The sequence below is a fragment of the Protopterus annectens genome, chromosome 12.part0 (genome assembly GCF_019279795.1).
Source record: "Protopterus annectens isolate FY-2018-M chromosome 12.part0, PAN1.0, whole genome shotgun sequence".
NCBI classification, from domain to species: domain Eukaryota; kingdom Metazoa; phylum Chordata; order Ceratodontiformes; family Protopteridae; genus Protopterus; species Protopterus annectens.
In genome coordinates, this window is record NC_056746.1 from 1551807450 (window position 1) to 1551832636 (window position 25187).

The 25187-nt window shown below is 38.6% G+C and overlaps 1 protein-coding gene across 1 annotated transcript in view; it reads left to right on the forward strand.

The window, feature by feature from the left end:
• The window catches only part of LOC122817288 (medium-chain acyl-CoA ligase ACSF2, mitochondrial-like), a 1483010-nt gene that overhangs the window by 982354 nt on the left and 475469 nt on the right, over positions 1-25187 (forward strand). Inside the window, exon 11 of the mRNA XM_044090514.1 lies at positions 6838-6945. Coding sequence (XP_043946449.1) covers positions 6838-6945 — 108 coding nt within the window. The remainder of the gene's footprint in view (positions 1-6837; positions 6946-25187) is intronic.

Below are 25187 nucleotides of genomic sequence, written 5' to 3' on the forward strand. Positions count from 1 at the left end.
ACAAATAGATGTCAATCATTATTGTTTTAAAAACTAGCCTGGCTCTCAAATTTTAGCCATCTAATATTAAATGTGTGTCTGTGTGTGTGTGTGCGTGTGTGTGTATGTATATATATATATATATATATATATATATATATATATATATATACATACACTGTATACACACACACACACACACACACACACACACACACACACACACACACACACACACACACACACACACACACATTTAATATTAGATAGCTAAAATTTGAGAGCCAGGCTTGTTTTCAAAACAATAATGATATATATAGACACACACACACACACACACACACACACACACACACACACACACACACACACACACACACACACACTCACACACACACACACACACACACACACACACACACATATATATATATATATATATATATATATATATATATATATATATGTATATAAATCAAACCTGAAGTGACTGTGATCTTTGGAGGGCAATAGAGATGTTTATTGAAGAGTATTAAGTAAAGTATCTGGGATGAAAATTCAAACTTTCAAACCAGAGGGCATGATTTCTTATAAAAAAGAGTACAGTGTACAAGAGAATAACCACCTCAGGTGGAAGAATTTAAGTTTCTTGGGGTCCTGTTTATAAGGGAATGAAGAGGCGATCAGGACACTGACAAGAGGATGGATGCAGCACCACAGCAAATGCAGTACTGAAGATGTTGCATGATACTGTTGGTGAAATAAGAAATGAGTCACTTGATGAACTCTCATTTTAGTGGTCAGCCTATGTCTCTGTCCTTATCATTGTTCATAAGCTTTTGGTAGTGAGTAAGTCACCAGCAGGTCTGGGCACTGTATCAGGTAGCAGGTACCCTTAATATTTACAAAGGTCGTTGCCACAAATGTGATGTTTCTAGTCTTAGACTGTAATACAAGTCAGTACTATGCATTGTCTGTGAATCACATTATGTGTGTGCTGCACACTACTCAAAATATCACAGTGTAAGATGCAGTATCAGCTAGGTCAACAGGGTTATGGACATATTTGTGTTCCACATGGGTCGTAAGTTGAAGTATTTGTACTGTATCTTATTAAGCCATATCTTCTGGAATGAATAATGGGAGGCATAATATGTAAAATAAGTATTTAAATAGAAAAGAGACACAGGGACAGATTCCAAAATGCATGTGTTAAGTAGCAAGCATGTATGTGTTATGGGAGCTGGTGATGAAGACCCTGGGACCACTGCAAAATAAAATGGAATTCATTCAAGCACTATACAGTTATCTTCTATAAGGTTTCAGACCACAGTTTGCATCTGCATACATTCCTGTGATTTTGGCTGGCATGAGTACATAATGTCCTCCTATCATTGTTTAGGAATGTACCCAGGAATGTAAAATGTATGTTCTTTCCGCTAATGCTAATGCAATTAATGGAGAACCACAGGCACTGTACCAGCAGGAAATGCAAATATGATTCTGGCCTGGCACCTCATTCAGATTTATTTCTGCCATGCACCCAGTGAGTTCAAGGTAGGCCTCATCATGTGATCCTGACCTAGACTAAGAAGCTAAAGACGCAATGAAACCATAAAAATACAGGTATTGTAACTACAGACATTATTTATTTATTAAACTACAGTTGTATTTTGAACTATTTGAATTTTTATAAGATTTAGTCAGCTGGTTAAAAAGACCTTATTTGAACACAGACTAGGCTCACCATGAAGCACATACTTAACAAAGTGCAGCAGCACCATACTGCCCCATTTCAATAAATCAAGTCAGAACCATAGCGGGGTTAACATGCAGGTATCCTATGCAGATCATTGAAATGGCACTCCTCTCACTCAAAGGCGAGGAGCAAAGAATAAGAAAAGGAAAAGTCTTCTTGGAGGCCAAAGGGAAAAAAATCCTCTTCTGAAACTGTAGCAAGCTGCTTGCTACTAATGTAACAAGCCACTTGCTACGGTTAAATCATCACACACTATACACTGAAGGCTTCAGAGCTTCAGCCGTGATAGCAAATGCAGTGCCAATATTCATTTATGAAGCAATTACTGCACTTTGCTGTCATCAGTGTCTGGTGATCATGCAGTACACCCACTGACAGCTTGCATGTGGAGCAACCACCCCCTTTGCCCCGCCCTAGATATTTTCTGCTTCAAGCAATCAGACAAGGAGTGGAGAAGAACATAGTGCATCAGCATGGTCCTTGAACAAAAACACATATATTTAGAACCTTTAAGAAACAAAGACCCTTGTCAAAGTTCAGAACCAGAGCATTAGAGAAGTGTGTGCTTCAAAGACAACTCAGAGCTAGACCTTGCTAGTCTCCTCTCTGGCTGTTTTGCTGTTAAAATACTAATGCAGCTGAGAACTTCCAAGGTTTTGAAGCATTTCCTCTCTCTCATGTAAAAAAAATCATCAGCATAAAGTTGCAAAGAAATAAATAAAATAAAAATATTTTTAAATACTGTGAATATTTTGTATATTTTAATGCCCCCATCTCAGAGACACCACAACCCTCATATTACCTCTTCTATCCATCGGTGTGCTGTGGAGGGTGACAGAAAGAAGACAAGTCCAAGTCTTGAAGTCCACTATAGACTCATAGATTCATACATTCTTATAGTCATAGTTTCATAGATTCATAGATATTCCAAAGCCCTTTAGTCTTATGATCATTTACGTTTTGTCAATACCCACTCTCAGACCAGATCTCCTTTCTCCAAGAAGGCCATACTAGTTTATCCCAAAGTACATTTGCAAATACCCATCCAATCTAGGTTATGGTTAAAGTATGATAATGAGTTACATTGCTTAACATGCAAAGGGGATTTATTACAGAGGTTTGGGAGGTGCCGAGCTATAAACCTGTCTCTCCATCACATTTTATTTATCTGTTGGTGAAGACTGAATACAAAAATAGAGCTTCCAGACTCATTTGATAGCTCAGGAACTTTAAACCAGTAATCTCTCTGGTTAGAAACCTTTGTGTCTTTCCTAACTGTATGATATGTTTAGCAAGATGCATCCTGAATGAGGTATTGTACTCAGTAATTGGTATGATCAATGATGAGTATAAGGGGGTGATTATCTCTTTAGCAGCTAATTTTACCTTTTGCAATTGTGTATGATACGTAAAAGGATTCCATGACAATCGTCGTCACATGGTGAAGAATAGAAATTGAATTCTCAGCCCATGCCCCTAGGTCTCTGACTGCATTTTTATTTTGTAGTGCTGTTTATAAAATATAATGAGTGCAGGGACTGTCTGTGAAAAGTGACAATGCTTCATTTTCTCGTACTTAGTTTGAGCCCATTTTTAGTCCCCCAAGAGTTTACTAGGGAGAGTTCATATTGGAGGGTTTGGGTGACAAAGACTGATTACACAACAACCCTTTGTTAGCCAGAGCTCTTGGCTCTTTACTTGGTGATCTGAAAAATAAAGGCCAACAAGTAAAGGTCACAGCATCATGCACTGAGAGATTCCCCTGGTCACTTTCATAAGTTTAGATGAGGTTTCTTCAACTCTCATTTTGTGGGCTTTGTTGTCTCATCTTACCACACATGTCAAATTGTAATTTCTTTGGCTATGTGTGATGCCAGCATAAAGAAAGGTGTGGAAGACTTTGGCCAGGTCTAGATTCATCATATACTGACTCTGTAACCCTTTCAAAGACATTTACTAGATGATCTATGCTTCATAAAGCTAAATAGTTGGGGGTCATGTTGAATAAAATTCTCAGTATAAGAGCATATGGCATTTATTGTAATATGTTCCATGGTTTTGCACATGAGGCTTGTAAGACTTGATAGGTCTGTAATTACCTTATTTAACTGAAAGGCCATGCTTATGAAAGGGCATTACAGCTTCAGTCTGCTACTCATCAGAAACAAACCCAGTAGCAAAACTTAGGTTAAACTTATTAAGGAGTGGGTCTGCAAGGGCATATTTAACACTATTAGTTAAGCAATGAGGCATAACTGCAGCCCCAAAAGGGAAGAATGTTTGGTCTTGGTTAGCACTTTAGATATAAATGGGGAGAAAGGGGTTCAGGTAATTTAGGGCTTTGGCTAAAAGTCATGGGGGTAAAGTTGACACTGAATTTGTTTGCAAGGAAGTTGGCATTATCTACAGGTTCAGAATAGGAGGTGTCATTTTAGATAAGGTCAGAGCAATGTGGGACATTGTTTCTTAAATTTCTAACATAGGTAAAGAAGAAGAATTTATGATTATCTTAAGCTTTAGAGACCAGCCTAAGTTCATGGGCTCCTTTAGTGGACCTGATAGTATCTTTTAGATTCATTTGTAACACTTTTGATATTTTCCTTGAGAAAAGTGGTTTTGGATCTGCTTCATCATTTAAGGAGTTCATTTATTTTGGTGTACAATTTTGACTATCGGGGTAGTTTATTTTCTGTTAGGGACTGCTAGCTTTATACTTTTTTTATAAATGGTTGCAGAATTATTTATTGAGGCTTACTACTGTATCAAGGTCAGGGATGGTGCAGTCAAGAGTGAATTTTGATATTTCATCACAGGGTATGCTGAGGGTGACACATGTATAGTCATTATATTCAGCAATATTTGCAATAAGTGTTTTTGGGAGTTTGTGGGAGAACTTCACAAGTTTGTGGGTAGATTTCACTGGAGAAGGAGATACCAAAACAGCAATCCAAAAGGCTGAAATATTTGTAAAAATCAGATGAAGAATTTTGTGTCTCTTAGTAGGCTTATTTACAAACTTCACACAGGATATTTGTTTATTAAATGTAGGGATGTTTGTGCATATCCTACTTTGGAGGTATAGGGGTACCATTTTAATTAAGGGTAGTTAAAGTCAACCAAAATAATACAGTTTATATTAATAGGAATATCATTTAGAATACCCAGGAGTCTTACATAGCTAACAAGGAATAAAGAAGGTGTTGAGTAGCAAGCTTTTGGTTAATCATCATATAGAGTGATGTGATTAGTTTGTTGGTTCGGAGGCTTTGCCTGGAGATAATATGTTCCTTGACAAATTCAGAGACTCCATCACAGTTGCCATTGAGTCTGAAGGCATGAAACATATGAAAGGCAAGTAGGCAAGTATAGAAGGTGTGCTATTTTACATTTAAACCAGTTCTCAATATCTACACAAACATAGATGCTTTCCAAATGCAGGAGTGCCTTAAGATCAAGAAATTTGTTATTTAGATATTAGTTGCTGAGAAGAGCCACTTTAATATGATCTGATTTTGGGACTAATAGGTTAGTTATGTTGGAATTTCCATCAAATAAACTCTGCCTAAAAAAGACACTGTGGGGGCAGCAAAGGCTTTAGCCAGTATGCTGAAACCTTTGAATATTCATAGATTCATAGATATTCTGAGGCCACTGAATCTCATGACCATTTATTCCTTACAAGTACCCTCACTCTATATACACCTCTCTTCTTCAGGAAGCACATATCAGTCAATTCCATTAATTCCAATGTAAATTTGTAGATCCGCCCCCAGTCGTCTAGGTTATGCCTGAAAGGAAGATAGTGAGGTGCACTGCTTAACCTGTAGGAGAAATTTATTCCAGTAGCTTCGGGGTCATGCTCAGTTATAAACCTGTCTCTACAGCATGTTTTATTTATCTGTTGGTGAAGATTTGATTATTTGGTTTTAGCATTGGTAACACCACTGGATTTGCAGAAATACGGAAGTTCCAAGACAGCCAAGTCTCCTACAGCTCAGTAAGCAAGACAGAGATCCCTGCTCGGAAGCCTATAATACATTGAATGCATGTATAGAGCTTTCAGCATCTCATGATAGCTTCAAATCTGTGATTTCTTTAGTTAGGAACCTTTGTCGCTTTTCTAATTGTTTGATAAGTTTAGTGAAATGCATCCTGAAGAAAGCACTGCACTTGATAACTGGTCTTATCAATGTTAGGTATTAAGGACTGATTACCTCTTTAGCAATTATCTTTTACTTTTCCCTTTTGCAATTAGCTGTGCTAAATAAAAGGATTTCCTGACAACCATTATTACATGACTGGCAAAACAGAGGGAATTTTTAAACCCAGTTCCTAGGTCTCTGACAGCATTTTCGTTTTGTAGTGGAGTGTTGTCTATACTGTGAGAAGAGGGGTTGTCTATCAAAACTGATCATACTATAAACTTTTTATCATTTAGTTTGAGCCTATTTTAGTACAGCAAGAATTTACTAGAGAGAATTCACACTAGTGGGTTTAGATGCCAGAAGGTGAATTAACAACAACCCCCAGTTTATAATAATCTGCAAAAGTTGTTACCCAGAGGTCTTGGCTCTTTGCTTGGAGATCTGATACCATCCAAGTCATTTTGCATATACTGAAAGGAAGACTGTGAGCCACACATCTTAACATGTAAGGGGAGATTATTCCAAAGACTTCGGAGGCACAGGATTATAAAACTTCCCCTCCAACATGCTTTATGTATCTGTTGTTGAAGATTTAGATTCCTGGTCCTAGTTTAGATTGAGACATTAGCCTTGCTAAGATGCAGAAGGTCCAGGACAATCTAGTCTCTAATGGTATACTAATTGAGGGTACTTTCACTGTTAGGTGTGTGTGGTTTTGGCAATATCAGCGACCATCAGGATAATGGTGTTTGTCTGTATTTTTACTTTTATTCAGTGAATTCAATGGGCTTGATGGAATCATTTCATTCTGAAGGTTTGTGTTCAAAGTTTTTAATTCTCAAAGATTGTTTCCATTGAACTGATATAAGTCCTACATATATACATATTATGTATAAATATAAAAACTGCTGTAATCATCCAAGATTGACAAAGCTTATTTTTTTTCTGTTTCAGGTTGCCTATGGGATAACAGAAACCAGTGGTGTCACATTTCTTGGCTTTCCCTTTGAAGATTTAGAAAGGAAGATAGAAACTGTTGGATATATTCTGCCCCATATACAGGTAACTATTAACCATAGCAACTAACTTTGTGGTATGCGAAGTACCACAGATGATTGCAAAATATGAAAAACTAGGACCATCCTCAGGCACAAATTAATTAATAACAACTATAACTCTCCATCAGTCAAATATGTTAAAGGTCTGTTATTACCTTGACAGCAGTCAGCAACACTGGAAGCCCACAGTGCAAGAATTGTTTGAGTCTATTGATTATACATTCATTCTCTGTCTCCTTTATACTACCTAAAGAGGGACAGAAAAAAAATAGGTGAGAGAGACAGAGTCATTCCACAAAGTAATGGGTGCAAGACAGAGTACCAGTACTGGATAGGATGTCTGTCTATTGCATCAGAATGTATACACAGACACACTCACAAACACAGACACACACACATGCAGACTGCACACTGCACACACATGCACGCATATGCATGCATACACGCACACTCTTACTTTTGGCCAGTTTTGAAGATTGCCATTATACTTGTTTGCATATATCTATGCTGTAGTAGAAAACCAAAGAGTCTGATAAAAACCCATATAGACAGATGGATATTCAGCACAGAAGGCAGTATGGCTAGAATAGACCTGCATAACCTGGTGATGTTATGCAGAAGTAATATCTGCTGCACCACTGCGCCACCTCTGAGTACCTAAGACATGTATTAATGGAATGCAGTGCAGATTACATGCTGCCACTACAGTATGTGTTATAGGGCAGAAATGCACATGATGTGCTTCAAACTGAAGTTGTGCTAAATTAAATAGAGACAGTGTGCACTATAGTTTAACTTCTCACATACCAGATGTTAGCTCACTTAAACACATCTGTGGTATAAAAGTGTAAGGTAAATATAAAATAATTAAACAAATCTAAATTAAATTTTATAAAGCAAATGGCTTTTGTATGGGTAAGCCCTCTGCAGTCCCCCTCACTGGAGGCTTCATCACCATACCCTACACTAACTGCAATGTCATATTAACTCAGAAAAAGAAGAAACATTTACGTTAAAGTCTGTATTCAAGAATTCAGGACACAGGATAAGTGTTAACATTTCACCAATGTGCATGAAAAATATGTTAATAATTACAAAAACATATATTTTAAAATAATGATAATTTTAAGTAAAACAAGTACATGAATGAATCAGTAAGGGATCGATCCTTGCATAAAAGTGAAATATTTCCTTGTTAATGTCTCAAAAAAATGAAAATGAAAGAAAATATAAAATTCAAACAATAAAGGAAAATATGTTATATAAAATAAATGTAGCACAGGTGAACAATAGACTTGTTTTAAGTGCACGTACAGGGAGAGGGCTTTTCAGGTGAACTAAGAATACCAGAAATAAGTGAGAATTTCTTTAGAAAGAGATGCAGGTAAACTAGAAAACTATAAAGGTAGAATAGGCTGTGTTTTTCAAGTACAATAGCAGTGGAATAAAAAAATAAAGATGTTATTAAAGAACACAAATGTCTCATACTATTTAATAAAGATACATCATGTAAAGATACTAATCGAAAAAAAACAGACTATTATTTTAAGAATCACTCAAAAACAAAATATGGAAAACGTATGGATCTCAATATATTTTCAATGGATTTGAAATATGAGTGCAGTTCTGAAAATCACTCAGTTTAATGAAATTAAAGTTACTCTTACTATAAATTATGGGCACTGTGCCAAAGAGGCTGTACCATCTATATGAACTGTCACCAAAACAGGCTGATGGGACGTCATTGTTGTGTTTTATTCTATGAATAACACCCCTAGTGTACAAACTGTACTGAAGCCTGCAGTGCAATGCTAGTTTTAGAATTTTATCCCAAGAGCCTCTGGTGGGTTCTGAACTCCTGATCTTCAGATTCCTTAGTATCAAAGGTGAGCATTCAGGTGGGAACAAGGAAGGCAGTGTAAGTTTTTAGCTCTGATCCCCAGGAAAGTATACTCAAATTTTATTATCTGATCAAATTACTTTTTCTGAAACTGAGATACTAGTTTCCCATTTAATCTGCACTGCCCCTTTTACCTTTATTTGGCATGATATAATCTGCAAATCCAGAAATGGGAAACAGTCAATAATATGGAGCCCAAGAGCTGCTCATAGTTGGACCATCACTGCAAAGTGCTGCTCCGGAGCTGAATGAGATATTAGCCTCTCTGGCTGTCTTATTAAATAAAGATTTGATGGACACTAAGTAAAACACGAGTCAGCCAAAATCTCTGAAGAAATTAAAGAAATTTGCAGCAAAATCAGCATCCCTGTAGTCTGCATATTCATAGGTTAGTACTAGGCTAACTGCTCTTGTGAGCCATTGTAAGCCTAGCCAATTATCTTTTGTGAGACTCAAACTCTACACCTTGTGTTTGTAAAGCAAACACCTTAACTATTAGGCCAGTGTCCCATGCATGTTTCCAAAATATAAATGCTATAGACTATAGTGGGGGCCCTTAGTAAAAATTGGTTTAGTATCATGATTTTGAAATGCATTCCATTGAATGTGCAGGTCCGCAAAAATTAAAAATGAAAACAAAAACATTGTTCACGTAAATGAATGAAACCGGTAATGATGTTGACACGTCATTCGACATACTCGACATTACCCAGCCTACCCTGCCAACCAGACATGTACAACTATCGAACTGCAGAGGAGCAAACCCCCCTACACTCCCACACCCCTTGGTCATTATATATACAAACTCTGGGATCACACTATAGTGAGAAAATGGATACATTTCCTGATCTCCACTGTAATGCGATCTCCAAGCAGAATGTCGACCTCACAACAGCGAATGCACACTAACATTCACTGTTGGGGTGTCAACCATTTTCAGTTTGGCCTTCAGTGAACTGGAAAATAGCCTTTCGACTATCCCACTTTCACTGAATGCCATCCGAAATGTTGATAGTAAACTTCAAAAATCAACTATCTACTAGAAAATTAAGATCATCAAGAGATTCAACACCACAAAAATTATCTGAGGTGGCTTGATCTTAAAGAAGGTAAAGAGAGGGGTGGATGAAAGCCTGTAAGCCTTTTTGGAAGAGAAACTCCCTGGTGCCTTTAATATCCAAGGGAAGATAATGGTAGATTGTATTTACAAGTCACTTAAAACCAGACAAGTAGCTAGCCAACCCTTTAGGAAAGTAATATTTTTCCTATTGAATGTTGGGGGAAAAAGAAATGTTATTTGAAGCTGAAGCTGCCAAGGATGGTAAAACTTTTTTGCTGGAGAGTCAGCAAGAAAAATTCCTGTATTATTTCTCTAGAAAGAAGCTCAACAAGAGGAAGGTGTTTGCTGATGTCCTGTTATAAGAACCTAAGAACCTTGCTTTGAAACATTTTAAATATCCAGCCAAACGTATACAATGGATGGGGAGTAAACAAAACTTTTCATCAGCTGAAGCAGTGCTCTCAGCCATGCAAATGAAATTTCCAATACCAACTTCCCTAATCTGTCTCTGCCAAACAATATGTGATGAGAAATAAATGATGTGCTGTTGATAAATTGGCAACTGCTATCCATTGAGAATGACCCAGTTAAGCACAGATTCAAGTTTCCCTCTAGACCATGGAATGTTGTGGTGATTCCATCTAATAGACAGCTTCCAGCAACAGGGAATCCAACTAACACTGATAGCATGGCTGGCTAAATGCAGAGTCCAGAGCATCTCCCCAGAAAAAGTATTCACAGAGACCTCTTTGAGGCCGTTCCACATAATAAACATGAAGCACTGTCTGTGACCAACTCCAAAAGGGAATTTTCCTTTAATGAACAAATACAGATGGAGGCTGAAGAAGGAATGATAGCAGGCACATCCAATCAACAGAATCCAACCCACCACTTCTGTCTCAATAATAATCCCAAAATTAGATGTTTTCCAGTTAAAACAAAAGAGACAAAAATATGCTGTTTATGCTAACAAGACTCGATTTACCATTTTTTAACTACTTATATTCCCAGGGTTGGAAAGTAATATAAGGATTTGTGGGGTGGTATAATGGTTAGACCATTTATTTCACAATCACAAAGTTCAGAGTTTGATTCTCACCCTTTAAAGAACAATTGGATGGGCTTAAAATGGCCCACAAATACATCTAGCCTATGTTTTATCAATACACCTATTAGACCCTCCCTAGCAACTGGATAGAATTTACACTGGAAAATGATCAGCTTGTTTACACTTGGTGTTATAGTTTTAATAAATAGATGTATAATAACACCACATATTTCTCACAAAAATAATTCTGCAGTGCAAATAATCTTCTTAGGAGTGAGTGTAATTTATTCACAGGTATTGCTGTTGTGCTAAAAATATATTTTCTAGTTACCAAATCTAGTTATCTTTCAGTTTGTATTACTGTCTTAGCATAGTTAAATCTCATGGAATCTTTGTCAAGTAGGTAGTATAACATATGTTCAGTATTTAAGGGTCATTTGCTGAGTATGGACTGCTCTTTTTTTACCAGTAGCTTTGTTTTACTTTCAGATGTCTGTTTTAAGTTTCTACTTTTAAATGGCAGAAGATTAAATTAAAAAATGAAATGCAATACCTCTCATCATTTACTTATAAAGTTTAAACATGTTGTGTTGCTTTACAAGAAAACAAAGTTTCCAGAAGTTATAAACACTTCTTCATTTGTTTAAATGATTGAGGTGGTCCAGTCACATTACATTTAACTTCAGCATCGTAGGTTCATATGTTCATAGGTGTGTACTATGGCCCTGGAGCCTTTACAAGCCTAGCCCATAGAGTTGCCCTGGCATTGTGCCACCCGATGTCAGTTCCCAGTGCCTCTGTCAAGTAGAGCAACTGGAGTGATACCCGGGGGAACTTTCTATTTACCATCCACTCATCAACATTTCTCTTGAAGAGGGCCAATGAGATGCTCTGCTTGACATGTATGGGAAGTCTATTCCAGTGCATGGGCAGTCTCTGGGTTATGAACATGTCCCTCCAGAATGTTCTGTTGATTGTGGTAATGAGGTTGAGGTCTTTGGAGCGTGTGGTGTGGAGGGATTGGGATTTCTATCAGGCAGAGAATTTTCCCTATTCAGTTCGTACCAGATAAACTGGATAATTTTGGACAAGGAACTGATGAGGAGGGTAGGTGAGCTCTGATACTGTTTCAAACTAAGGAGGAATATATATATATATATATATATATATATATATATATATATATAGATATATATATATACACACACACACACACACACACACACACACACACACACACATATATATATATACATATACACACACACACACACACACACACACACACACACACATATATATATATATATATATATATATATATATATATATATATATAGATATATGGGTCCCTATGTGTTGATCGACAACTCAAATCACCGACAGTGAGTTCGACAAGTGAAATCACCGACATGCATAATACGGACGTTTACCAGGTAACCGATGCAAAGTCGCTACTCATGCCTACCATGGTTTAGTAAGTGTGGCAGTGTCATGCAACCATGGTAGGCATGAGTAGCGACTTTGCATCGGTTACCTGGTAAACGCAGATTTTCATGTCGTTGATTTCACTTGTCGGTGAACTCACTGTCGGTGATTTGAGTTGTCGATCAACTCATAGGGACCCATATATATATATATATATATATGTAAAATTTGATGTTACAAATTTTTAATATATTGGAATGCAAATCTTTAGTTTCACAGTAGGCACCCCCTTATATTAAAATGAATGTTATTAAAGAACAGTTAGTTTGGGTGAGCAGGCTAGCTACCAACAATATTGATTTTTTAAAAGGGAGTAACAGTTTTATCTATGCTGTTTATTTACAGAAGCAATCCAGACAGTTATTCAAGAATGCACTAATGAAGTAATCAGAAGCAGAGACAATGTTAGTGCACCTATAATTTTAAATGATGATGATTTTAGGAGAGGCAGAGTTTCTGCTTTAGTAGACACATTTGACTATGGTAAAATGGGTTTGTGTTAACTTAGAGTCTCAGCAGTGGTGGTAGTCAAGATATTATTAAAAACTGGGGAATTTTGACCACAAACCCAAGTTAATGACATTGTGGGTTAATACCCACATTTTAAAAAAAAAAATATATCAAGGACATTCTAGTAGGAAAAAGTGTAAATATAAGGATTCCCAAAGTGATGGTAAAAGGGACTTATGTATGTAATAAGTATATGTTTATTTCTAATGCTCCATCATTTTATTGTCCAAATACATAGAGGACATATAAAGTGCCAGGGTATTTTATTTAATGGTAAGTCTGTGCGTGTCTTGTATATGTTGTTTCTTGCTTATTGTGCAAAGCTTTCTCGATAGGGCAAATAAAAAGGGCATTTTAAATGTATTTATAGTTATGTGATCCCTGTGAAAATGAAAGAAAGTGCTTTGTATAAAAACATTTATTTTTATGTCCTAGAGGGGTTACAGTCTGATTTGAGATAATTGTCTGTAGATTCTGAATTAAATGCACACTAGTATAATTGGCAGGTGTTACTTAATGCCACAGTTTTCCAAGGGATTAATGACCCTGTTAATTTTAAGTTTGTTTTAAATAAGAAAAGAATTAAGCATTATGTCATTGGTCATATTTTAACATGAGACTTTCTTTTAATTGTTATTTAATCCCCCTTGATTTACTTTTCTTCTGTGCAGGACTAGCTTAGTCCTGCACGGAAGCGGCTGTTTAGGAGCAGGATGGCAGCGTGCCATGCATATTAATGAAGGCGCACTGCCTGACCTCCTAATCTTACATGGAGCATGTAAGAGTGCAGGGGGTGTGTTTGAGAGCAGAGCTCTCAGAATATATATGCCCCTGCAATAAAGAACAGCAGAAAGCCCTAAAAGAATGAGCGAGATCACTCATAGGTATCTGCATACCCAGTAACATCCCCCCACATGTACAAGAGCAATAATAAACACAAACAATATAAAGATACTTTTTTTTTAACGAAACAGATTCCATTTAATCATAGGTGCGTGGGTTTGCCCATCGCTTAGCTACGGTTAATGGAGTTTAAATGGCAGAAGAGGATAAAAAGGAAGATATATGCAAATTAAGCAGTATAGCAATAATGTAGTGGGCAGAGGATTCGCCTTACATGCAGTCATTCCCAGTTCGAGTCCCACCGCAGCACATTCCATTTTCCATGTCAAATCACATTATGACCAATATTTTTAGTTGCATAACCTACTAAATAACATATATTTGTGAACTGGAGTACTGTATTAAATGCAGATGTGAATTGTCGGTGTCATAATGTTGCAAAGTCCACAGATAATCACATGTGCCCCATACAGTATATGTACACAGGAATCAGGGATACAAATGGAAGGTAAAATGTGTAATGAATAATAACTACATACAGCTTCCAAATCCCCCACATTCCCAAGAACCATTAGACATTACTGTCTAAATAAGTGCAGTGGTAAGTGGGAGTAAGCACTAGTAAGCAAGTGTAAGCACTATTAAGCAGTAGTAAGCGGGAGTAAGCATATGTAAGCACCAGTAAGCAGGTTTAAGCCCGTTTGCACAGGGGTAAGCAATGCGCACACAGGTTAAGCACTATGAAAGCTAACTTTCTGTAAGCATATGTAACCGAAGGTTAGCATAGCTTACCCTCGTGCAAACCCATGCAAACCCACTTACAAGTGCTTAAAATTGCCTTAATCACTCTGTATGCAACAGCCTCTGTTCTGCACAGCAATAAAATTAACAGCCTTGCTGGTCTTGAACCCAGGACCCTGTGCATTATAGTCACAGTAGTTAACCACCAAGATATCACAGCAGTACATAAGATTGAGGTATCACCAAACAAATCCTCATTATAGTAAAATCAAACTGAACATGTGAAAGGAATCAGTATACAGTCATATGTTCTATAACCTACTACATAAAATAAATATATGAACTGGAGTGCTGAAGTAAGCCCAGATGTGAAGTGTAATTGTAATACAGTGTTGAAGTCCCCTATTAAACACAAGGACCCCTTACAGTGTATGTACGCATGAATCATGGATACCAGACATATATATATAACATGTAATGAATAATAAATCAATGCCAAAAAGCAAATATAATGCAAAGTAAATATTAGGCAATGCTACATATTGCATAGGCCAGCTTAGTAGGTGTAAGCAATGCGCAGTCCAGTTAACTCAATTTTCCCAGTGGTTTACCCCTTTAAACAATGCCAATCTTAGGTAAGCAGGTTTGCCCATAGCTTAGCCTTTTCAAGACTGTCCAATCACGGCAAAGTGCGGGATATCGGACCTACTTAAACCCAACAGGCGGGAATACATCTTATAACTGGTTGTAGTTTCCCCTTGCAGGCACCGTGTCAGGAAGGGGAGAGGGAGTGTGCTTTCAGGTGCAATGCTGGGGCAGCCAGGCATCAAGAGTCATGGCAGGACTCCTTATCAAAGACCATGAGCAGAGACCACTGCAGGCCCAGTACCAGGGTTCCAAATATAAGGCGGAAACCTGGGACCATCTCGCCCGTGACCTCACCAGTGTCAGTGGCATACCCTGAACTGATGAGCAGGTCAGGCATCACTATGCCAACCTAAAGTGGTGAAAGGGGGATCTTTTGGATCAGTGGATCCAAGACGCTAGGTTGGCAGGGGTAGTCCCAGCTGTGTGTAAGTATCACTCCACTACATGTTTAATAATTGCCAGCTCATGTATATTATGGATAGGTATGGCTAAATATTCCTCTTATGTACTTCACAGCGGCAAATGAGCAGACCACGAACCAGGAGGCCCATGGATGTTGCCTGGAGAGGTTGTGACGCCAGGCAGTTTAGTAATACTCTTGCATGTACTTTCATAGGAAATATCTGTAAGAACAAATTTGTCACTCTAGCAACTCCCCAAACTGTTATGAGAGTAATAAGCCAAGTATGTCCTATCTACACCCCCATGTTGACAAGCTGTGACTAGAGTTTGTACAGTAACAGAGTGAGATGTATGTGCATAATAGTAATGTGTAATCTGGTACTTTGTGTGGCAAAATTCCGGTAGTGCTAACAAACATTGCTCCCACAGGTCTGTCAGATACGAACACTGTGTCCAGAAATAAAAGAATAATACCCTGTACTGGCACTGTTTACTTTGGTATTGTATGGCATTGTGACTGATGCAGTTGCTCTGAATAATATGGCATTGCTCATCACTGTCACCCACACTGTGCTACATAATATAACTGTCTAGGAAATCCTGTATAAGAGTGTTGTAATACAAGGTCAGAATGTAAAACCACAGGAGAATTATAAGACAGAAATCAGATAGGAGATATAAAGCCATATCTATATAGCACACACAACTGTGATGGACAGTGTTTTAGTTTTAGCAGACACAGCCATGGTCTGAATCCTGGGAGTGGAAGTAGGCTGCATACAGAATCATACCCACAACTGTACAGATAAGTCCAGCATGTCCAGTATATCAGCCCATATATGCTGCCTGTCACCCTGTCCCCCTGGGAAATCAGTGGGATGATCCCAGATGTTTAGGCAGCAAACAGGAAATAAAACTGATTGTCACACATCTATAAGAACAAACCTGTCACACTAGCAACTCCCCAAAATGTTATGAGAATAATAAGCCATGTATGCCCCATCTACACCCCCATGTTGTCAAGCTGTGACCAGAGTGTGTACAGTAACAGAGTGAGATGTATGTGCATAATACTAATGTAAAATCTGGTACTTTGTGTGGCAACATTCAGGTAGTGCTAACAAACATTGTTCCCACAGGTACGTCGGATACGAACAATGTACCGAGAAATAAAAGCCTGATACCCTGCACTGGTACTGTTTACTCTGGTACTGTATGTAATTGTGAGTGTTGCAGTTGCTCTGATTAATAAGGTATCACTGATCACTGTCACCCACACTGTGCTACATAATATAACTGTCTAGGAAATCCTGTATAAGAGTGTTGTAAGTCACTAAAGGTTGAAGAGGGCAGTAGTCTACATCTATCCCGGTTCACCTCCATGTGGTCAAGACATGGCCAGAGTCTGTGCAAAAAGAGATGGACAGGCATGTGCATAACATCAACCTGGAATCTGGGAGTATGTGTAGAAACAGTTAGCTAGTGTTAACAAACAATTCCTCCACAGGTATACCAGGTAAGAGGTGCATACTGCAGATAAAACCAGTTCATGTATATAGATGTTGACAGCCATATCACTGCCCAAACTAAGGCAATAGGGTAGTGTAGTAATACTTGTAAGGTACAGATAACAGCACTGACTAGGGAGGTAATGCGAACTACAGGAATATACTAGTTGTTAATTGACATCTTTCTCTCCCCCCACCATATCTCCAACAATACAGTAAATACCCACCTCAACTGGTACGTGATGACTCCAGTGTCATGTTGGGACATATGTCCTATTGGTTCATAATTATTTAAATCTGTTTCTATGCATGTGCTATATTGAAATACTCCAACAATGGTGGCATGGTGCCATCAATGTACCTGCATGCTGTTGTTATTACCACTGTGGTCCCATATATGCATGTGTTCCATTTGCTATGCAAGTGGTCCATATCTGGTGTCTGGGTTAATGAGGATATCCATGCATGTTGTTATACCTAATCCTGAAATGTGTTGACTATTACTAACCTACATGTGCTGATACAACATAAACACCATAGCACGTATGGGAATGCGGGTCCCAGCAGACCCACCTGTCCCAATTCAGCTGGCCATGGGGCCCAACCTGGGACCTTCTCGTTCATTGGTCCTGCACCACCTTCAGGTGGAACCGGCTCAGCCCCACCCCCCCCAGGAGCAGATGTGGACAGGAACCTGTCACCCATTGCCAGGTCCAGGTCGTGGTGCGTAGAGAGCTCAATCAGCAGTTTGGAGATCTTCTACGCCAGCTTGAGGGCCGCATGTCGCAACTAAAAGGTCGGCCTGGCTCTCTGACTCAGCCCCCAGCACAGCCATCTTTGGGGCTGTGAAGGTGAATTGGTGACTGCCCATGGGTGGTGATCTCAGTCCCACTGTTTCCACTAGGGGGCTCATGGGCTTCCAATTTCTCAATATCCCTCCTCATCAAGGTGTTTACCCCCCACATGTGTCATATACCATCCTTGTATGTGTCTTGTTTGTCTTGTCTGTTAACCTATCCAACCTACCTCCCTAAATATACCTACTATCCCTCCCCAATATCCCACTCTCACCTGAAAATAAAAGGGCAATCTGTTCCCCCCAAAAAATATCGCCCCATACATAGCTGTCCATTTTGCACATGTGTCCACTGGACACATGTAATCTGTTCTAACTGGCATCACAGCATATTTTTGTTGTCCTCACCCCTCTCTCAGGGGTTTGAGTGTCCAAATCTACCTCTAAATTCAATGTATATGCACAGCTGTTGCTTTAGAAGAAATCGGCAGCTATGGACCTTCCCTACACCCTTCTGCACATCCCTAGCTATTTTCCCCACTGACTTTCCTTCTTTGTGCCCCTTTTTCAACACTTTCCTATCAACCCTTTTTTTCTTCTCTTTTAAAGAAATTAGCACAGGGGTAAGCAGGAGTAAGCACTTTTGAGAAGCATTAAGCGGGTTTAAGCTTGTTGATGTGGTGGTAAGCAATGCCTACATAGTTTTAGCAATTTAAAAGCTGAGTATAAGAAACTGTAACCAGAATTTAGCAGTACTTACCTCTGCCCAAACTCACACAATCCCTCTTACAACTGCTTAAAAGTGCCTTAATCACTCTGTATCCAACGGTCCTTGTTCTGCCAGGCAACAAAATAAACAGCCTTTGCAATGCTTGAACCAGGACCCCGCACACCATAGCCAAAGTGATTTACCACTAAGCTATGTCAGATATACATAACCCTGAGGTTTTCACAAATGTATCATCCAGCCCAGTCAATGTATTTCAACATGTAGATGTATATGTGTGTGTGTGTGTGTGTGTGTGTGTGTGTGTGTGTGTGTGTGTGTGTGTGTGTGTGTGTGTGTGTGTGTGTGTGTGTGTGTGTATATCTAAATAGATATAACATATCTATATATGTAGATATAGAGATTCACTTTATAATCCTGAAATCATGAAATATCGAATCTCAGAATTTCGAGACCATAAAGCCAAAAGCTCTAAATACCGAAATCCCAAAAGCACAAATTTTGAAATCGTGAATCCTACACTAACCAGACACCACACACATACACAAACACACACCTTCCCCCCACAAACAAACACACAAACCTACACTACATACATGCAGGGGAGCAAGCCCCCCTGCACCCTCCATGTGGTGGGCAAGCCCCCCACACCCCCTACTTAAATATACTAACTCCAGGGTCACACTACACAGATAAACACACAAAAACACCACCACACACCTACATTCCCCTTGCATACACACATCACAGTCACAACACACACTAAAGCCCCTAACCAACACCCTTAAACATGCATACTTACCTGAACTTCCATTCAAACACTGCAACACCAGAAGCGCTACTTCAACATCTCTGAATGTCGGGATTTAAAAATTTGTGTATCTGGAGTTTCCGTATTTAGAACTTTCGCCTTTATGATCTCGGGATTCTGAAATTCGGTTTTTCAGATTTTTGAGATTATAAAGTATTCCCAGATATATATATATATATATATATATATATATATATATATATATATGTTAATAATATATATATATATACATACAAACATATATACATAATACATACGTATGCATACATCTACAGATATATATGTCTACACCTATATGTCGAGATATATATATATATATATATATATATATATATATATATATATATATATATATATATATATACAGCAAAATATATATGTAAGCATATATATACATCTATATAGGTATATACAGACATACGTCTATAGATATAAAAGGGAACATAACAAAAACATATATGTCCACATGCACTGTTAATGGGGGTGAAGGGGCCCAAACAGCATACGTCTTGTACATATAGATAGATAGATATCCCCCCCCAGCCAAACACGCCTGCCCTGCAATACAATACCAACTGTTGCAGATCCCATAACCAAGACCTGACACAACATGGGCACAAGATGTTAACAATACTCCATCCCACCTGTATGATGTCAGGCTGGTATCAGTAACATATCATGCAGTATAGTCTGGCTACCATAGGGAATGTACAATGTGGAAACAATCAACATTCCTAAGAATATATATATGTAAATACACATGCACACAGAGAGATATGTATAGGAACATACATATGTAGAAGGTGCACAAAATACAGAAAAGCCACTATACCTACAGTTGCCACCTTACCAAATGGACACTGTATGAGCCACCCACACAAATGGCAATTGTTGTCTGCAACATATACCCACGGAGAGGTCAAAGGATATAACACCACACACAGGTATGCATATATGGGAAAGCTTTATTTGTGTACTATTACAGTTATATATGCCATGTCATATAGCTGTTTAGACACTGACATACATATAAACAGTTATATTAATACAGTAGTCTGGAAAGGTTTATATATATTGCTGTCCAGGCTGAGGCTTTCAAGTAGTACAATAGTAAAGACAGACTGGGCCACAGGATACCAAACAATCAACAGTAAGTAATGAAGACGTATAGTCCAGCAGTCTCTATCTACACTCTGTACACAATCCCTGGGGGGTAATGACCTCAGTTGACACAATGGGATGTATCTGTTACATAACAAGGCATAACTGACACCATCACAATCACACTAACAAACACACAGTCTGTATGGTATTAAGCAGTAGGCCTGCATTTACCCAAGGTGAATTGTATGGTAATGTACATCCAAATACCTTAAGGTAGCTTACCTTTGATATCCCCACGTGTTGTAACTGCCTAGGTTAGTTATGGTGTATCCCCCCATAGACTCAATAATACAGGGCCATATACCACTGTTACATACACTGGCCTCTGGAATGCATAAGGGCACACACTTATTGTGTAGGTGAAGCCCACACATATATGGACCCAACCCCATAATATGCATGGGGGCCACAACAGCAGTGGACTGATGGCAGGAATGGCAGCATGACATACTCACAGCCCACTACATAACAACCCCTGACAGTATGTCATATGTACAAAGACTGGTATGTAGATGGAGGACAGGCTGGAACACAGGCCTATATGTGAAAAACTGTTGTCATACACTAAGCAAGTCGCTGGTGTTATAGGATAGTCTGCAACATACCCTTAGTCAGGAATATGAAGTTAGAAACAGAAATGGATGTAGTCATGTACTGATAACACACACACTGCCAGTGATATATCTGACACAAGACCTGTGTGGTGGACAGACAAAACATAATAGGCACACCTCTTGCCATCAAGTGGATAGTAGGCCCACAGTGTAGAGCTTTGCAGACAGACTGCATTCCAAGTTATCTAGTTTGTACACACAAACCCTGTTACACCAGTGCTATACAATTCATACAACAACACTACTCACACTCTGTCTGTAGTTCTGGAACCTCCTACAAATATGTAGCTGGCCTGAGTGTGCAGGTTCTCCTGTAAGAGGTATTGCTACTTGCTGTCTGTAACACTGCTGTCCACACACAGGAAAGATGTCCACCATACAGGAAAGGTAAAGGGACCACTCACACATGATGTAGGGATTTATAGTAGTTGTTTGCCATGACACTGGTAATTGGAAGTACTACACAGCATACTGCATGCAGGTAGCAAGTGGAGGACACTGACTGGTGCAGAGGCCATCACCTGATCGTGTGCATCACCTACAAAGTCCATGCTGCAATCTATTCAAAGCAGCTCAATCCAGTTAGAGAAAGAGAGAGAAGCAAAAAAACATCAATTAAACCATCCAGAAGATACTTCCTTCCCAGAACAGGTATGTGAAATATATATGCATGTAATTGGCCATAGTACTTGGTCCATAATAACGGGATAGATGATGTGGAATGATGTATATGTGCCTTCAGGTGTTGTACTGATGTTCATCTGAACAACTGCTAAGGACAATAAAGTCCATCCCTGTGGGTAGTGGGCCATACCCATCAACCATGCAGAGCAGCACTGTCTGATAAGATGTAAGCCATCATAGTGTGTGTTGTGTAATGGGAAGTATGCATATTACTGTGGCCATTAGCTGGTGGTGGAAGTAATGCCATAATGATGTACATGTGGGTTCCACAGCCCACCTCTTGCAGGATACTCAGGTTAACCTGTATTGTAGCATGCAGGAATGCCATAGGTGTGTAATAGGGTTACCTGCAATCTGGCCATACATATACCCCCCCTAATGTCAGGCTGTGTCCATATGTAGCACCTGTCTGTGTTGTAGCAAGGCAGAACAGAGCAGCTGTGCAGGAAGGTGTTGTGAGATTGTGGACCTGATGTCTGAAAGTACCCCATATATAGGTATGCATATCTGTACACACACACACACACACACACACACACACACACACACACACACACACACATATATATGTAGATATATATATATATATATATCACCAAACAACCAATGCAGTTCCAAAGAAAATAAAAATAAAAGCAAAACGAACCCAAACGAAGGAGCTTAGAAATCGTATATCCAATTTGCAGCCTCAAACAACGAATTCCTAGCCAGTACGGCTAAATATATAGTTAAATAAGTAGACGCTAAATGACACTCGACTCCCAAGAAGTTAGCTACTGAATCCTTCTTGTAGCTTATTCAAACAGTCATCACGACCCAAGCAATGTCACTTAACCAAAAACTGTTCAGCAATCATGAATTCAGTCCATAAGCATCAGGTCCACAATTGGCGAAAAATCGTGTTTATTAAACAGTTAAAATAAGCGCTTTCACGGTGTATAGCACCGCTTCATCAGATACAAACAAAATACTAAAAACCAACCTTTTATTCTGTTGCATATTCTTAAAAACTTCATCATTGGTCGATTCATATGCTACGGTGGAGTATCTCACCTATGTTAAAGAAGCACTGCACTAGGCTAGATGTCAGCTAATGATGACATCACTCTAAGCGCCTACGTGCCGTCAGCATCGCTATGGCACCAGTCAACAATCAAATATACATACAAAGCAGGCATCGAAGTGCACTGCACTCCAAATTCTTCCCACCACACTTCTGGTGCTCAACCTTTGTCCAACTCCACACATGCCTTAACGAAACACATGCTTATATACTTCATAAATTAAAACATTGGTCTGTCACCAGTAATCTGTTAAAAACTGTCATTTTACTACTAAAAAAATTTTTTAAAAACGAAACTCATTCCTTTTTGACTAATGTTCACTACGAGCAGGTAGGCGGAGCATGTACATATTCAGCGTATCATACAAAATGCATTATACTAAAAAATATATCCTTTTGGTGTTGATCTTATTATTCGAAAGCGGACTCATGCATAAAATAAAATAGACCAATTCAGACCATACAGTGAAAATGCAATGAAGAAGTTCTTGGCTAAGTGAAAAGGTACGGATTTGTAGCATGGCACAAATGGAAACTTACCTAAATATCTAATGTGGATTCTACAGGATATCTGAATGCAATCAGATAAAGATCTAAGTGTGACCCTTATACTATAATGAATGTATAGACACTATACCTATACTTAACAATGTGTGGATTAACTAACTATTGTGAATGGACATGTATGTATGTAAGACTGAATGATGGTGCAATAACTGAAGCACCTGGATGCAAATGTGAATATAAATAACATAAAATTGTGTAAAAATATAGAAAAATATAGGCATATAGCTTACACTAAATACAAAGAAAACATATGGTTTGCATTGGGTTAAAAAGAAAAATACTTGCACATAACAAATCTCAACAAACCTTAATGAAACAAAACACATTTATAGTAACTATTAACCATATATATTTTAAATTTGACGCATCCATGATGGATTATGTATGCAATTTCACTTAGTCCTTGTGAGACTGTTAGCGTAGCCTTCTTCCCTTTAGATGTGGTTTAATTGAGACTGTATCGTTTAGTCCTCGACCCCTGTGTGCACCTAACCTCAGGATCCATTTGAGTTCTGCCTGTTCTGTCCTATTATATATGTCACCTATTCTAGTGGAGGGTTTCTCAACGTGTAGGACCTGGAAGAGGAACTGATGGATCTCTCCATTACTCAACATGTGCTTGGCTACTGCACTACTACCATCTTTTCTATGAAAACAGTAGTAGTGATCTCTAATCCTTTCCTTGAGTGAACGGTTAGATTTCCCCACATAATACTGGAAACATGTTACACAATGGGCTATATAGACTATATTCCGGGTTATGCAACTGGCATTCACCCTGATCTCCCAGAGTCTCCCACTATCTGGATGTCTATAAAAGTGGGACTCGTCTATATGACAACATTGTAAACATGTCCCACACTTGCTTGTTCGCTCTAGACCTGTCCATGGTTCAAAGTTGCTGGACCCATAGCATACAATTTGTCTAAGACTAGGCATATTGCTGTATGTATATTTCGGTAAGGGGCCGACAATACATTTTACTCGATCATCACTGGATAAAATTTTCCAGTTGTCCGAGATAGCTCTCTGTAACACCCTAGTATTGTTACTATGTGGAATTATGATATGTTCAAATTCTAATTTACAATCATTTCTCATTTTCTTGTGGTTGCCATCAGAGAAGTATGGTTGTGCTCTATTTTCTCTGAGCTCACTCATATTCAGATATACTTGTTGCACTTCATTAGGTTCATAGCCCCTGTTAACAAAGCCTTCTCTTAATGTTGTCAGCTCTTCTCTAAAATGTGTGTTAGTACTAGAGAGGCGTGAAACACGCATGGCTTGTCCTTTGATGACATTCCTATAAATTTGAGGAGGGTGCATACTCTTCATATGCAAAAAGGAGGGCCTATAGAATGGCTTCCTGTATAATCGGGTACAATTTGAGTGTAAATTTAATGAAACTAGTGGCTTCATTAAGAATAGTATGAAAATCTAATAGGGACTGTATCGATCCTGTCCACAGGAAAATCTTGTTTGGTGATATTATCTAAGTGGCATGGAAGGAGCTATGAGTGATGTGGGTACAACAGAAGCCTCATGTATTGGGGCCACTCAAAGGCTAAGAGACTTTCTAGAAGATGTACATAATCCACTGGCTGGTAATTTAGACATAATAGACTTGGATGAACCACATATGCATAACCGGAATGATTATGAGATACGAAAC